The sequence below is a fragment of the Pleurodeles waltl genome, chromosome 3_1 (genome assembly GCF_031143425.1).
Source record: "Pleurodeles waltl isolate 20211129_DDA chromosome 3_1, aPleWal1.hap1.20221129, whole genome shotgun sequence".
NCBI lineage: Eukaryota > Metazoa > Chordata > Amphibia > Caudata > Salamandridae > Pleurodeles > Pleurodeles waltl.
This window is the reverse complement of record NC_090440.1, coordinates 545,351,612-545,368,085: the sequence shown is the minus strand read 5'-3', so window position 1 is coordinate 545,368,085 and position 16,474 is coordinate 545,351,612. Positions and strand designations below refer to the sequence as shown.

General features: G+C 46.9%; 1 protein-coding gene across 1 annotated transcript in view; it reads left to right on the top strand.

Moving 5' to 3' along the window:
• The window catches only part of MAP2K1 (mitogen-activated protein kinase kinase 1), a 149,312-nt gene that overhangs the window by 118,714 nt on the left and 14,124 nt on the right, over positions 1-16,474 (top strand). The window contains exons 7-8 of the mRNA XM_069222895.1: positions 14,892-15,099; positions 16,005-16,069. Of these exons, the coding sequence (XP_069078996.1) occupies positions 14,892-15,099; positions 16,005-16,069 (273 nt within the window). The remainder of the gene's footprint in view (positions 1-14,891; positions 15,100-16,004; positions 16,070-16,474) is intronic.

Below are 16,474 nucleotides of genomic sequence, written 5' to 3'. Positions count from 1 at the left end.
TTTCGAAGCCCTGTAGTTCATGTGATTTGAACTGTATGTACACAGATTACTTCAAAGATGGCAGCTATTGACATGTGCAGCGACATCTCTTCTCACACTTCTCTCCTATACTCATGAGTAAGTGCAGCTACACATTTGTTTGACAGTTCAGCCATATCCCCTCACCATAACACTTCAAACATAGGCCAGACTGCACTCACACACTTCTGCCTATGAATTAGAATTCAATATTCAAGCAACCTCTCGCTCAGTGTTGCTTCAAATTCACGCAGAGGCATAACAACAAAACTTGTTAAGAGCATAACTCTAGTGCTGATGCCAGACTTAAAAAAACTCTCCATATAATCCTTATGACAGACATGCACTGTTCTATTTATGGTACCTGATGGAGTAGCATGTTACCCCACTGCAAGTGCACTTTGGTTCCTCGTTACTAGCTGTATAAATTCAATGACAAAACAACAAACTTGAATTCTCCAGCACTGCGAGGCCATAGCAGAAGCAATAAACAGCTATCCCCTTGCTCAGGGCTCGTTTTCCAGGGGATGTTGGTGTCCCATCTTGTATACTGGAGGACTTAGAAGTAGACTCTCAAGTGCCGTTTATTTTATCAAACTTACGAGGGCAGCCCCACCCCTATAGTCTGATCATTGGGCACCCATACACTAGTCTGTGTCGTTGCACCGGTGTCCAAACAACAGAAGTAAGGGCCACCTCTCTATGTTGTGCCTCGCCACCACCTCGCCCAGGTTTCAGAATAGTCGCTGGGATCGCGTAGCAGTCTCCTCCCTCCTTATATCCAGTATACATAGTTTGTTTTCTGGGCTCAGCTTACTGGGAGAGAGCTGCTACAGGCAATTTATACCATCTCCCAGTATTCCTTGACTCTCAGGAAATTCCAAATAGTGTGCAGACACATAACCACTTAAACAAATCCCATAAGGCATTTGTTAGCTGCATCTCGACTATATTTAACCAACCGTGTCCTTGTGTAATAAACTCTGCGTACCTTATCACCCTTAAACAAGCTTCCCCCAGTCCCTAAAACCACCCAGAAAATCCAGGAGATTGTTAATTATTTTCCTGTATACAAGCTAGAATGCTTTTACGGGAAATGGTTCTGCTCTCAAGGCATGTCAGAGACGTATATAGCAAAAGATTACCTCATGAGAGTTAGCTGAGTTATGTGAAGCCTGGACACATAACTTATGCCTAACCAGAGTCATACATTTTCTGCCTAGAGCAAACACCTCTGTGATCGGTTTCTCAGAGTTCATTGAAAGACAGATTGTTTTATCATTTGCCTTGTGTGGTTTTCCTCTGCGATGGTGTATATGCAAAGGCAAATTACCAGCACTCCCCTTGCGTAGGCATTGCATCACTGTGTCCCGCTTCTTCAAACTAGTGCAGTTTGGCAGCAAAATGCTTGTGAAACTTTATTCTGCTTCTTAAGTAAACCTGGGCTGTCAAAGCAGCATAATTCTGATATTTTGTATAAAAGGTGACCAATGCAAATGCACTGCACATTGCACAATAGACGCACTACTTTTTCCACTACTTTTTTGCGTGTTACAATGACGAATAGGTAATCATGTTGTCAGCTTGGTGTGTCTCTTGTGCCCCATTCAGGGATGTCCTTTTTCCTACCTAGGACAGCCTAATTGCTATCATCTCAAACATCTGTTTATTGGTATTTTCAATGTATTATAACATGATTTACATCAGCAATATAATAACAAATTTGTGCAATTACAAGGAACTGTATACGCACAACGAATAACGGTAGGTGTCGGCCAGCTGACAAGTAGCCCTCCAATCAACATGTCCAGGTTCAATTTACCCAAATTTCACATAACGTAGGAGTAACAAACATAACAATTCTAAAGAGAGGGTTCATTGAATAGAACTCTAAATCCTGTAGACACCTTGAAGGAGAGCCAATATCTACTTGTCTCTTCAAACCTTACCGGAGGATCAGCGTGCTCGTACGATGATTCGCTGGCAGATATATAGTTGAAGCTCCCCACAGACAACAATAAAAAAAAACATGAACAAGAACAGCCGTTGGAGTGCTATTTATGCAGTTTATAAGTTGTGATTTAAGCATACTACCATAGGTGTGGGAATCTCTTCGTGTCATCCTTTCAAACCAGCATAGGACGAGATTGCATACAAGCCATAGATATAAATATTTGCTGCCTTGATAACACACGGCACCCTCTACAGCACCAAAACCGGGTCAGCCTCTAAGGAACTAACCTCCCCTTGCTCATACTCCCAGTCCAGAAGCAGACGCACACCAGCCCCAGCATCTAGACTGATTCCTCCGCGTCAGAGCCCCGATTTGCATCCTGCAGGCAGGACTCCATCTCCTCCCACCTGTCTGATAACGGATACTGGCGTAGCCCCAGCACGTCCTCTCGCCTCAACGACACTCCCTCCGCTGCTGCCCACACCCCGAATGAATATTTCCAGGCCTGCCCAGCAGGTGGGTCAGCTGACTTCCACCTGCGGGTTATCAGACGCTTAGCCGCTATCAGGCCCAGGTCCAGGAATCGCTCCTCCGCTCTATGCCGCTTACTCCTAGGAAAAAGGCCCAGCACACAGATAGGCAGTCGACCACCGCCCTCCAGAAGCAATACAGGGACGCACAGGACCATATCATGTGCAACATGTCAGCATCTATGGAAGAGCAGCGTGGGCATGCCGCATCCTGACGAGCAAAATATCTGTTCACATGAGCCGGAGTAAGATAGGCCCTGTGGATGATATAGAACTGGATCAGGCGAAATCTAGAATTACGGGGGACATTAACCTGTCCAGAAAGGGCTAACCTCCACTGTGTGTCCGTAACTGAAGCAGACTCATCCCTGTCCCAAGCCGCACGCAGTGTATCGCATTCCAGGGCTGTGCGTATGCGCAACGCATCACTAAACCATCTGATCAGGTGTTTCCCCTGCCCCATCACCTGAATGTACTGTACCAGCAAATGCGTGGGAGGGGCCACTGACATGTCACCCCACCTAGATGCTAAAGAACACAAAAGTGAATTGTATTAGAGGAACTGCCCTGCAGACAGACCCGACCCCTGAACCAGTGTACGAAACGGAATCAGTCTGCCATGATCATAGAGGTCACCCAGCGTACATAACTCCACCTCATGCCACGTGCGTAGCTCTTGTCCTGACGTAATCTTAGGGCCACGAGGGGTTCCCAGCAACGCCAGAGCTGGAGCAAATGGATCCCCCTCCCCCGGTAAGGCGCAGGGATCTGCGATAGCAGCTACAAGCCACCTTGAGGAATATTTGTCCTGGTGATACCCTGCGTGTAAGTGGGTGAAATAGGTGTGACACCTGCACGAGGGACCAAGGGCCTTCCGTAGTCGCAGTGTCTGCGAGGTGAAGGCCCGCCAACCACTTAGATACCCACTGGGGCTGGGATGCCAGATAGTAGTGCTCCAGGTTAGGGACCGCCAGGCCGCCTCTCTCTAACGGCAAATACAGCTTTTTCAGCGCAACCCGGCATCTACCCCCATTCCAAATTAATTCCCTCAATGTAGACTCCAGTTTCCTAAAAAAAGCTGGGGGGGATATAGTGTGGGTGATTAGAAAACTAATATAGCAGGCGCAGTAAGACTATCATTTTGAGCAGCGCTATCCTGCCTGCTACTGACAGCGGCTGCCAAACAGCCATCTGGGATTTGATAGAAGATACCGCTTTCTTAAGATTCCCATCAACTAGGTCTCCCTCTCCATGATAAATATGGATGCCTAGGTGCCTGAAAGTGTGAGGTTTCCATGGGACCGTACTCCCAGCAAGACAAAGCTCTGGATTCGGAAGCGTAGGATCAAAAGGAAAAAGGCATGATTTGGACCAATTGACTTTTAAGCCAGATAGCGAGGCAAACTGCTGCAACAGGGTCCCAACCTCTGGGGGGATTCGCGCTACATCCCTAAAATACAGCAAGAGGTCATCAGCGTACAGCGATGCTAAGTGCAGGCCATCCCCCAGGGTAATACCCCAGTCAGAGCCCCTATCACGCAAGACCGCCGCCAGTGGCTCCATGGCAAGGGAAAAAAGCAGCGGAAAAAGGGGGCAACCCTGCCTCGTACCTCTACACACCCTGAAAGATTTTGATATAATGCCCCCCACCTTGACCCAAACCTGAGGATTAGTATATAGCAACTTAACCATCCGAATAAAGTGGGGCCCAATACCAAACCACTGCAAAACCCGGAAAAGATACGGCCACTCTAGGGAATCTCCAGATCAAGAACCAGGCAACCCGCCCGTGGCCAGTCCCGTCTTGCATAGTGCATAATGCGGAACAGTCGCCTGATATAATGTGACATATCCCTCGCTGGCACAAATCCATTTTGATCTGGGTGCACCAGGCCCGGCGTTATAGGCGCAAGCCACATTGCTAACGTTTTGGCCAGTATTTTGTAATCCGTGTTAAGCATTGCTAGCGGCCGATACGACCCCAGCTCTACCGGGTCCTTGCCTGGTTTGGGAAGGGACACAAGCAGCGCCTACCCCTGAGATGGCGACAAACAGACCCTCCGCACTGCCTCCTCATAAACATGGAGTAACTTTGGCGCAAGTATTACATTAAATGCCTTGTAAAAGTCAGCCGGCAGACCATCCGGACCCAGCGTCTTACCAGACGCCACCTTGCGAATACTGGCCTGTATCTCGGCGAGATCAAGAGGCTCCTCCAGTCTACCATCGGTTGTGGGAGTTCCACACTAGCAAGGAACTCAGTACAAGACCGTTCAGAGGAACTCCCCATTGAGGCGTACAGGGCCTAAACGCAGTATGTATTTCCCCCGGAGTATACAACACACGCCCAGATTCTGAGCGAACCTCCATAATCGGGCCATGGTCACAGTCACCTCTGACCAGCCAGGCCAGAAGTTTGCCGACTTGTCTGTCGAGGCATGCAATCTCGCTGAGTGTGCAGCATAATTCAGGCAACGCAGGCGTTCAAGCAGCAACAGATGCTCAGTTCGAGCCCAAGCTAACCAGGCACCATCCGTAGGGCTCCGGGCAACCTCCCTTTCTGGGCGTAATGAGACGCGTTCTATACGAGCTAGGTCATGCTCGTCGAGCGGCGCAAATTCCACTGAGTCCCCATACAGTGGCCTCGGATAAAGACCTTAAAAGCATCCCACCCCATTAGGCCTGTAGAGGCAGTACCATTGTTATGCTAAAAAAATTCAGGGATCGCTGCTTCCAGAGATGCCTTAAAGACCGTGTCCTCTAAGAGCTCAGGACGGAGTTTCCAGGTAGGAACAGCCGAAGGGGGGAGATCCCAACCCAACCTTACAATCTGTGGGTTGTGGTCCGAATCCGTGCGCCCTAAGTAATCGACACCCACAACTGCAGAGGCCAGGTTCCACGTGCAGAGTATTCTATCCAATCTTACATGAAGGGAGTGCGGAGCAGAGTAGTACGAGTAAACTCTGTCTGCAGCATTCCACTGCCTCCAAATATCTATCAGATGCCATTGTTGCGTCCAATCTAGCAGCCCACGCGCGGCTAACACCACAGGAGACGTAGGCAATGGGGGAAGGAACGATCTAAATCAATATCAAGCACACTATTAAAGTCCCCTCCCAATAACCAGGGGTAGTCGCTCCAACCCGTCAAGTGGCGGGAACAGATTGCGCAGAAAAGAAGTCTGATCCACATTTGGTGCGTATACAGAGCCCAACACTATGGCCCGGCCCGGCCCGCAAGTCGGCTGCGAACCAGGGCAAATCTCCCTTGCGAGTCTATGATCTGCTCCTCTGCTACAAAAGGGACACCTGCTTTAATCCAAATCAGGGCACCTCTGGCATAAGCGGAGTGTCCTGTTGCATATAGTTGCCCCCTCCAGCGCCGCTGCAAGCGAGGAAGCTCTGAAAGCACAAAATGGGTCTCCTGCAACAAAGTGAGGTGGACCAAGTGCCTTTTAAGATATGAGTATATGGAGTACCGGCGCCGAGGCGTGTGTATACCGCGCACATTCCAAGTAACCACAATATATGGATTCATGGCAGCTTCAGTTAGGACACCCACCTACCGCCCATCCCGCCCACAAGCGTGACGCTGCGCGCGCAGTAACAGACTCCCAGCACTAGGTCAACCGCCCTGCACATAGCCTCCAACGGAACCAGAACAAAACCAATACCATCAGAGCAGATAAACAACCGGTCTCCGCCCAAACCCAGCAACTTGAACAGCCAACAACACAATCACACATTCTAAGTCTCAGTTAGAAGGAGATTGGGGTAGGCCAACTCACGCAGTAAAACAAGCACTTACTCACTAGTCCAGGCTCAGGGCTCGGAGTCTGCGCTTCAAGGGCATGTAGGAGGCCCGGTCTCTTTGCACCGCGAGCGTATAGCCCGGACAAAAGCATTATTTGTGCTTCGTCAACTCGAGGCGGCGGGGAGGATCGCACAGTCTTAAGTATAATATCACGGGCCGCATAATGGAGCACGCAAATTATAAAGGGGCGAGGAACGCTCCCCGGAGGCCTGGGCCGCGTGGGGATTCAATGGGCCCGTTCCACTGAAAAGAATGGGGTCAGTGTACCAGACGACACCAGTCCTCGGAGCCAACTCCCTCCGGCAAGCCGATCACTTGTTTGTTGTTTCTTCTGGTGCGTCCCTCCGCGTCTTCCACACGACATTCCAGCTCCGCCACTCGTGCTAAAACATCCCCCATCTTGGACTCCAAGCGAGACGTCACTGGTGCCAGCTCATCCACTCGCGCCTCAATATCACCTGTTTTGTCTGCCAGATTACGGTGGTCAGCATACAGGAGCACAAGGTCACTGGCTACTTTGTCGATCTTAGCCTCCAAAGATGTGCGAGCCCGCTCCAGCGAGTCCCCGATGCGCTCCACCGCGGCCAGCACAGCATCTAACTTCTGGCTATCTTGCACTGCAGCTTTTCGTGACCTCCCAGCTCCAGTGCCAGAGCGAAGGCGGCCCGTCCCCGCCATGACCAGGGCCAGTGCAAACTCCAGCCAGTTCCACTCCACTCACTGGGCGACTCACCACCAGCAGCTCAAAACCCCTCGGCTCACTTTGTTGGCACGGGAAGACCAGACCAGGGGATCTGTGTAACCAATATGGCGATCCCGCAGCAGATTGGCTCCTCCAGGGCAAACCTCTAGCTTCTCGCCGTTCTCCACCACACTAGCACGAGTCCTCCGTGCCAGGTACCAGAGGGGACCCACTCTTCATCACCCCCGTCGTCGTGCCTGGCAGTAATTTTGCTCCCCTGCCTCTTCCGATGCCAGTTAGTAGAACACCTCAGCAGGTCTGCCGCCAGGGCCTGGCCCGCTTGCCTGCGCATCCAATATAGCGCTGTGCAGCAGCACGAGCAGCCCAGCCCACCGCTGCTCTGCCGCCCTCCTCCTGTTCCGCGCCTACAGGCCACTGCACCCCAAGATCGGGCCCCTTTGGAGGCCCTCTGCAGACAGTTCAGCCAGGGGGAGACCGGTGGCCCAACCACTTGGCCGGCAGGACCAGCCCTCCCCCGCCACGCCCGGGTGCTCCCAACAGGGAGCCAACGCCTTCTGCTGCATGTCCGCAGGGTCCTCCTGCTCCTCTTCACCCCCGACGGGGCAACAGCTCTCCAGGGGGTCAGCATCCGCGCCTCACCGCGCCACACTCGATCGGCGTTGCAAGGCTGCGCCCATGTCTCACCCGGGCCGGCAGGCCACGGTCCACCGCATGCCCGGCCCGATTCCTCCTCTACTCCCCGCTGGGGGAGCCGGCACCGAGCTCCGCTGCTGCCGGGATCCTCGCAGCCGCCCGGCACCTTATGTAGCAGGTGCCGCCTGCCGTCGATCCCCTGTGTGGCGTCGGATTAGCTGGGCGGAACGCAGAGCTCTCCTAGCTCGCGTCCGCCATGATCGGCTGCTTAACCACGCCCCCAGCCTAATTGCTATCATTAGTGTAAACATTTAGAAACAGCCATTATCAAAAATATATTTGTTTTCTTAAAGGCAATTTGGAGAAATGTGTAATGTGTGTTGTATTTTTTAAACCTTAATGTATTTGAAGAGTGTAAAACAACATTGATATTTTAGTGGATTTGATACTTTATGTGCTAGGGGATTCAGAACAGACTTGAAAGCACAGTTGTTATTACAATATATCCTAATAAGAGAAATAGACTATTTTTCTGTTGAAGTGACCTCTTTGCAGAATATTGCCCATTAGAGACACATTCTGGATCTTGAAGGATCCTTTGCCTGCTATAACGCCATTCATTTCGAACTTATTTCAAGGCAGCTACATTTTTGCCACATCTTTAGGCCTGGTGACTTCCTGCATGGATGTAGCTCAGTCATCTCAGATGAGAACTGCTCAATGTGGGGCGCTAACAACATCAAGTCTATCTTGATTTAAAGTAGTGCAGATTCTTGGCAGATTAATTAGAAAGGCTGTACAGGGAGTGCAGAATTATTAGGCAAATGAGTATTTTGACCACATCATCCTCTTTATGCATGTTGTCTTACTCCAAGCTGTATAGGCTCGAAAGCCTACTACCAATTAAGCATATTAGGTGATGTGCATCTCTGTAATGAGAAGGGTTGTGGTCTAATGACATCAACACCCTATATCAGATGTGCATAATTATTAGGCAACTTCCTTTCCTTTGGCAAAATGGGTCAAAAGAAGGACTTGACAGGCTCAGAAAAGTCAAAAATAGTGAGATATCTTGCAGAGGGATGCAGCACTCTTAAAATTGCCAAGCTTCTGAAGCGTGATCATCGAACAATCAAGCGTTTCATTCAAAATAGTCAACAGGGTCGCAAGAAGCGTGTGGAAAAACCAAGGCGCAAAATAACTGCCCATGAACTGAGAAAAGTCAAGCGTGCAGCTGCCACGATGCCACTTGCCACCAGTTTGGCCATATTTCAGAGCTGCAACATCACTGGAGTGCCCAAAAGCACAAGGTGTGCAATACTCAGAGACATGGCCAAGGTAAGAAAGGCTGAAAGACGACCACCACTGAACAAGACACACAAGCTGAAACGTCAAGACTGGGCCAAGAAATATCTCAAGACTGATTTTTCTAAGGTTTTATGGACTGATGAAATGAGAGTGAGTATTGATGGGTCAGATGGATGGGCCCGTGGCTGGATTGGTAAAGGGCAGAGAGCTCCAGTCCGACTCAGTCGCCAGCAAGGTGGAGGTGGAGTACTGGTTTGGGCTGGTATCATCAAAGATGAGCTTGTGGGGCCTTTTCGGGTTGAGGATGGAGTCAAGCTCAACTCCCAGTCCTACTGCCAGTTCCTGGAAGACACCTTCTTCAAGCAGTGGTACAGGAAGAAGTCTGCATCCTTCAAGAAAAACATGATTTTCATGCAGGACAATGCTCCATCACACGCGTCCAAGTACTCCACAGCGTGGCTGGCAAGAAAGGGTATAAAAGAAGGAAATCTAATGACATGGCCTCCTTGTTCACCTGATCTGAACCCCATTGAGAACTTGTGGTCCATCATCAAATGTGAGATTTACAAGGAGGGAAAACAGTAAACCTCTCTGAACAGTGTCTGGGAGGCTGTGGTTGCTGCTGCACGCAATGTTGATGGTGAACAGATCAAAACACTGACAGAATCCATGGATGGCAGGCTTTTGAGTGTCCTTGCAAAGATAGGTGGCTTTATTGGTCACTGATTTGTTTTTGTTTTGTTTTTGAATGTCAGAAATGTATATTTGTGAATGTTGAGATGTTATATTGGTTTCACTGGTAATGATAAATAATTGAAATGGGTATATTTTTTTTTTTGTTAAGTTGCCTAATAATTATGCACAGTGATAGTCACCTGCACACACAGATATCCCCCTAACATAGCTAAAACTAAAAACAAACTAAAAACTACTTCCAAAAATATTCAGTTTTGATATTAATGAGTTTTTTGGGTTCATTGAGAACATGGTTGTTGTTCAATAATAAAATTAATCCTCAAAAATACAACATGCCTAATAATTCTGCACTCCCTGTAGTATTGCCAACCGATTGGCAGTCTCTTACCCAATGTCAGGATAAGTGAAAGATGTATTAGTAATCACACCCAAGACTTGCCAGTCACACATCCTGAAATCAGGTACATTAACACACCCAGTTCAGTATTCTGAGGTCTGTGCATATGTGCTGCTTCAGGCAAGCATATGTTGCTACGTTCCGAAGAACAGAACTTGCCTTTCGTCAACAGTCAGGTAGGAGCGCCTTTCTGAAGATGAAATTAAAAATATTTCTTGAGCTCATTGTCATTTCACTGAAAGAAGTTTGGTTGAATTGCCAAAAATCTTTGCTTTCTTGAAATACATTTGTGAAAACTGAATCAAGTGTTCTTTGTATTGAAATCTGTAGAAGCTGCTTTTTTAGTTGTCAAATCACTTATTCCTCTTTTTAAATAGCTGTCAGTAGGCCATAAACATTGTCAAATCCACAAAAATGTTTGTTTAACTTGTATCAGATTTGACCAATATGCTTAAAATGCACAGTTTATAGCTGTACTTCTTATATTGGCTCTGACGGTACCTCCACCCCATTGTTTGAGCGCCACTTCCACTGGTTTAGTTGCACCCTGGTCGCAGTCCAGGTTGTTGTGTTATGAGGAATTGTTGTGCTAGTGTGTTAAGTTTAGGCTAGTTTTCCTGCCTGCTCCTATGGTGTTTTTGTTGTTGTTGTGAGTGACAGTTGCATTGATTATCTCTACTTTGTCAACTACGTAGCTGCAGAGCTGTGTTGTGTTTATAATGGCGAGGAGGGTCTGTCTAACGTGTGCTGTCTATTTAATGGTGAGGTTTGAGCAGCGGTTTGCTGTGTTAATGTTTGGTGTAGAAAGTTGTTCGATGACCAATGCAACTCTAAATATGGGGAATAGGAGGTGTGCATCCACTGTATAGTTGTCTGTTGGGCTTAGATTTAGTTACTAAGAGTAGTTAGAGAACATTCAGTGCCACATCTCAACATTAATGTGATCCTGGATACTGGTCTTCAAGGATGAGTAGCGACAACCCAGATTATGCTGTAGGGGGTGGAGGCATGCGAGGGGGCACAAGGAGGGTGGTGCAATCTTTATAGTCACAGATACATATATCCTACTGCAGTCATACTCCTAGGCTCATAACATTGAGAACCACTGAATAAGTATCAAAGTGTTTCATGCTTTTCATTTCACCGCAGTGTATTCAGTACTGGACCAGCCTGCCGGGTAAGGATGCCCGAGCCCCCCATCCTCTGTCACAGCATTTTTTTTAACCCTTGCTGTTGGCACAGCAGGCTGCTTTGTCCTTCTCCAGACATTACTGATTGTTGTGCTGGGCCTTGGTCTTGCAAAGTAACACAAATGGTGAAGGCAAGGTACTTTGTGTTTACCATCTAGACAAGGTTTGACAGCTGTAAGGCCTTCACTGAGTAGAACAACCCGCATTTCTGATGCACCAGGGAATATGGCCAACCATAAAAGAGATGCATGCGGAAGGCAGAAATTCGAGGAGAAATTATCAAGCATACTGGGGAGTGAGGAGAGTTATGCCACAGGTTGGTAAGATAAGTAGTCTATGACCACCATTTTAAACAGGATGCATATGGTCAGCATTTGGAAATGTACATCACCAGAGCTGAAGATGGAGGAGTCCCAGGATTAGATTTTTATCAATAGAATTTTCAGTCGAAACAGAGTTTTAAAATTGCTCTCTTTGTTTTGATTACAAAAAAAGGTAAGTATTTTTAACATGCTCCTTGTTGTGGAGCCCGTTTTGCTAGAATGTGTATACATATTCTTGTTTAGGCATACAGATACCCACATACACGCCCCACATAGCATATAAACATAGTTAGAATTAAATTATTTTGCTTTTTGAGAGAGAAACACCAAAGTATGGCACAAAGCCACTGGGAAACCCAATGAACTCGGGAACAGCAACTAGCAAGGGGCACCCCGCCTAATGCTACAGAAGTGGTGTGTCTCAGAAAGGCACCCCAAAAAAGAATAAAGGTCTCAAAAAGCTCAGGCATCTGCATGAAGCCTCCCGTCATCAGGACTCGCTACCAACCCTACCTCACCACCAACCCTACACCTCACCAAGTCACACCAACCCCATGACATATGTTTCCTGCATTGTCATAGCCAGACATATCTGAAACTGATTTCCGGCACTTCTGCCACCATTGCAACTGTTAGGCACTTTAAGCCTGTTGCCTGCACAATCATAGAAAAGAGAGGGAGTATCAAGAAAAGAGAATGGTTTGAAGGCAGATTTAAATTAGTAAACGCGGTTTCTTGTCTTGAGATCTCAGGAAGAGAACTGCACAGATTAGCACCCTTTGTCAAGAAAATATTTGCCTCCAAAGTTGGTCTGTCTGAAGGTCTGCGGATGACGAGATCCTTTGTTGCATGATGTGAGAGTTTCTAGGTTCCGGAGTACAAAGATCTGTTTCTTTAAATATATTGGTGCCTTATCAGACAGACCTCATTGTAGCAAACACAGACCTTTAGGCTTTATCCGGTTGGCTGCCGGTAGCCAATGATACTCTCTGTTTATTTGCCTTGAAAACATAAACCTCTTTTTGCAGACAGAAGACGAGCCATTGTCTCCTGAAGCAGTTTCTTGGACGACTCTAAGTGATGTGCATTTGCATGATCCAGTTTGAAGTTAGCATATGACATGGTACCCCAACTCTGACTCATTTATCTTCAGGATTGAGTTGAGGTTTCCTCATTTGGGAGAGTCGGAAGAAAATACTTTTGGAAAGTTGGAGCACTTGATATGACCTGTCAAGCCTGCTATCCAGTATGAATCACGTTTTTCATTTTCTCCCTTGGTTTAATGTTCGGGACATAAGGCCCAGTGGGGATTTTAACTAGTTGGCTTTCTGTTTTACCAGCTTTATTTGCAGACAGTTGTTCTGCTTCAATATTTCCGTGGCTGTGAGGCATGGTGATGAGATTTCCTTCTAGGTTGGAGTCCAGTCCGGTTAAGGAATGAGCCAAGTTTCCTCCGCAGTGAATCTTGCCTTAGACGAAGACCATTGTTCCTCCTGCTGCTTTTGGAAGCTGCCAGCCTGAACTCAGTAGAATTAGTTTTCCTTTTGAACTTTTTCAAGTGGCTTTCTGACGGGAGGATGGCTGTGCAAATAACCAATAACTTCACGTCTGACTGAAAGATGGTTTTTGGTTCAGCTCAACACCTTAGCCCCTTTACTCCAAAAGTTAACCCTGCACATGAACGAGAGCCAAACAAGTCAAAATACGTCCACGGTCGTTCTTCTCACAGTAGTCGAATATAAGAGCGGCATCTATATTGTAGCTAGTAAGATTGCCGTGTCTGTTGAGGCTCTGTAGGTAGGGTCACCAGGTGCAGCGGATTTGCCGGGACAAGCCCGATTTTTAAGCTGTTGTCCTGGCAAATTTTGGCAAGTTTGACTTATGTCCAGTGGCGGCCGACACCTTTAGGAGGGAGGTAGGTGGGCTGGAAGTACATACTCATTCTTTCACACACACATGCATGCACGCACATCCATTAACAAGACTCATAACATTCAAACATGCACGCATGCACCAAACATTCATTTTAAAAGATCACTCACATACACACACACACACACACACATTCTTTCACACACGCACATCCATTAACAACACTCATAACATTCAAACATGCACGCACCAAACATTCATATTAAAAGATCACACACACTCATTCTTTCACACACACACACGCACGCACATCCATTAACAACACTCATAACATTCAAACATGCACTCACGCACCAAACATTCATTTTAAAATATCACACACACACACACACACACTTATCTTCAGCCTCGGAGGACCCAGGAGGGATGGGACTGCTGCCTTCCCACTGGAAAAGAAAATGTTTCATTGCTGAACTTCCATGGAGTGTCTTTTTCTTTGTCTGAGAAAGTGATGTTTGTTGTGGTACTGACTTTGAATGTGATGTAAACCGGCTTCAGAAGTGAAATGTAGACGAGGAATGTCCACCATGGGCCCAGGAGGGCAGGATCTTTGCCATATTTTCAGAATATCTACTGACAATGTAAAACAAAAGTTGCGTTAAAGTTTACATATTCAAGCTTCCGTGGCCTTCTCAAGTGCCTGGCTTAATTTTTCGCTACTAGAAGAGTGAAGTCCTTCAAAAAGTGTGCCTCTTAATTTTTCTACTTCTACCTCTTCTTCTTGTTAACGGCATTTAACTATCTTTCCGTAGTTTGGGGTATGCCTTGCAAAACTTTTCCATCAGACACTCGAGTCTGATTTGGCATTTTATGCATTGTAACTTTTCAGTGGTTGAGGCGAGTGAGGCCGCAGAACTTTACCAAACTGCTTATGTCTCTAGTAGGTTGGCGCAGACAGTGCTTAATGTGTGCCAGTTGTTGCAATTAGAAGGCCATGCACTCTCTTTTGGCGACCAGCACTTATTTTTCATCCTTAGACTTTGACCCCAGAACAGGAGAGAGAAAGGATGAAGACTGCTGACTGGCACCTACCTGATATTCACAAAAAACACGATGCTAATTCTGTTCTAAAGGGGAAGTCTTCACTCCTCCAAAGCCTTAGTAAATGCCACATAGTGTGCTATACTGCTTCACCAGTTGGTGTAGCGTGAGTCTCATGGGCATGTTCTTTCTGTTCCCATGGTTCGTCCACCCCTTCCTCCTCTTTAGTGATACTTTACTCTTCTGGAAAAAGGAGGGGAAAAGTACTTTAATGCGATCTCAGGGTTTCCTTAAGTACTTTAGACGTAACCAACAAAAAAATTACATAATGTTTCCTGAATAGCTGCACCCTGCCACAACAGTTTTCTACCTCCATTCCGGCCTCATGGTTCCTCATATTTCTGTTTTTCCAGCCAGAGCGCCTGCAGGGCACACATTACTCAGTGCAGTCTGACATCTGGAGTATGGGCCTGTCGTTAGTAGAGATGGCTATTGGTCGGTATCCTATCCCACCGCCTGACGCCCGAGAGCTGGAGATGCTGTTCGGATCAGCAGCCAATGCAGACTCTGCACATACAGAGGCCTCGACCAGGCCACGCCCTCCTGGCCGGCCTCCCAGTTGTAAGTGATTAATTGTAATTGTAATTGTAATCGTATTTATATAGCGCTTACTACCCCTGACGAGGCGTCGAAGCGCTTTTCGATGAGTAGCACGCTACTCCGGTACCCAACAAGAATTAGTGATGGATTAGTATAATTTAATAAGGAGTACAGTTTTAGTATTATTATGAGTTAATTTGAGTTGCGGATATGAGTGAGTTTGTTAGTTAGATTGACTGGAGTAATGGAGGGAATTGGTTGTGTGTTGTTTATATAGTACCAGCCTGCACTGCTGAGAATAAATGGACGCGTTCAATGTTAAATTTGTCTTGTAACTCTTCCTACTGGGTGTTTGCCTTTTTCTGGGTGCTCCCAGTGTGTTGGCAAATAAGGTGACTAAGGCTCAGGGCGAAAAAGTAATTTTGAAAGGATAGCACAATTTGGTAAGTGGAGAGGTCGGCCTTAAAATTAGAGTCTCGTTATTCTATACCAACAGCCTAGCAACCAGACCAAAATTCATCATCCACGGATCTTTGTCAGGGAACAGAATGTGACTGGCCCCTTGTTAGAAGTCATTTGTCACCCAACATACCTAAATGCAGATGATTCTGGAAGAAAATAATGTTGGTTATGGGATAATTATTGCAAGGCTGCAGTGAAGATTGACTAGCTAGGATGTCCTTCTTAGCCATCTGTGTATGTTGCTTTTGGAACTACCAGATTTGGGTTCTCATACGCTAGAGCACATTTTGTGATCTTGGGCTTATCACTTTATCTCTCAGTGCCCTTTTCTAGTGGAAACTATGCATGCTTAATCAGGCTAACCTCGATCATGAGGGCTTTTTCAAGATTTGGGTAGACATCAACATCTTTGACATGCAGATCGTTTATGCTTACTGATCATTTTTACCTTTCTTTACCAACAGCCTATGGACCAGACAGCCGAGCACCGATGGCCATCTTTGAACTTCTGGATTACATTGTAAACGAGGTTAGTCACTTGTGGTGTTTGTTGGTCATTTTCTTGTATGTTCAGTTAGAAGTAAATTGAAGGGTGACACAGCTAACCAGGAGAATTATTTCTTTTGAATTAGGGCATAAGAAGTAAGTAGTTCCAGATCTTGGTCTGAACCGAGGTGTAGACAGTTCAACCACATGCGCACACTCAGCAGGCGACTGTCAGCAGTGACTGTGCCTTCCTCAAACTCAATGTGTTCTATCTCTCTCTCTCTCTCTCTTCATATTTAACTTTCTGGGCCTAGGAAGCACAACTTGTATATCCAGCCATCTATTTAATCTGGAACAATTCTATAGGCTGAATGTTTACCTGTTCTTGTGTCTCCTCTCCCTAAAAAAGCCTTTCATGGACATGGTCATACCTCCCATAAAAACAATG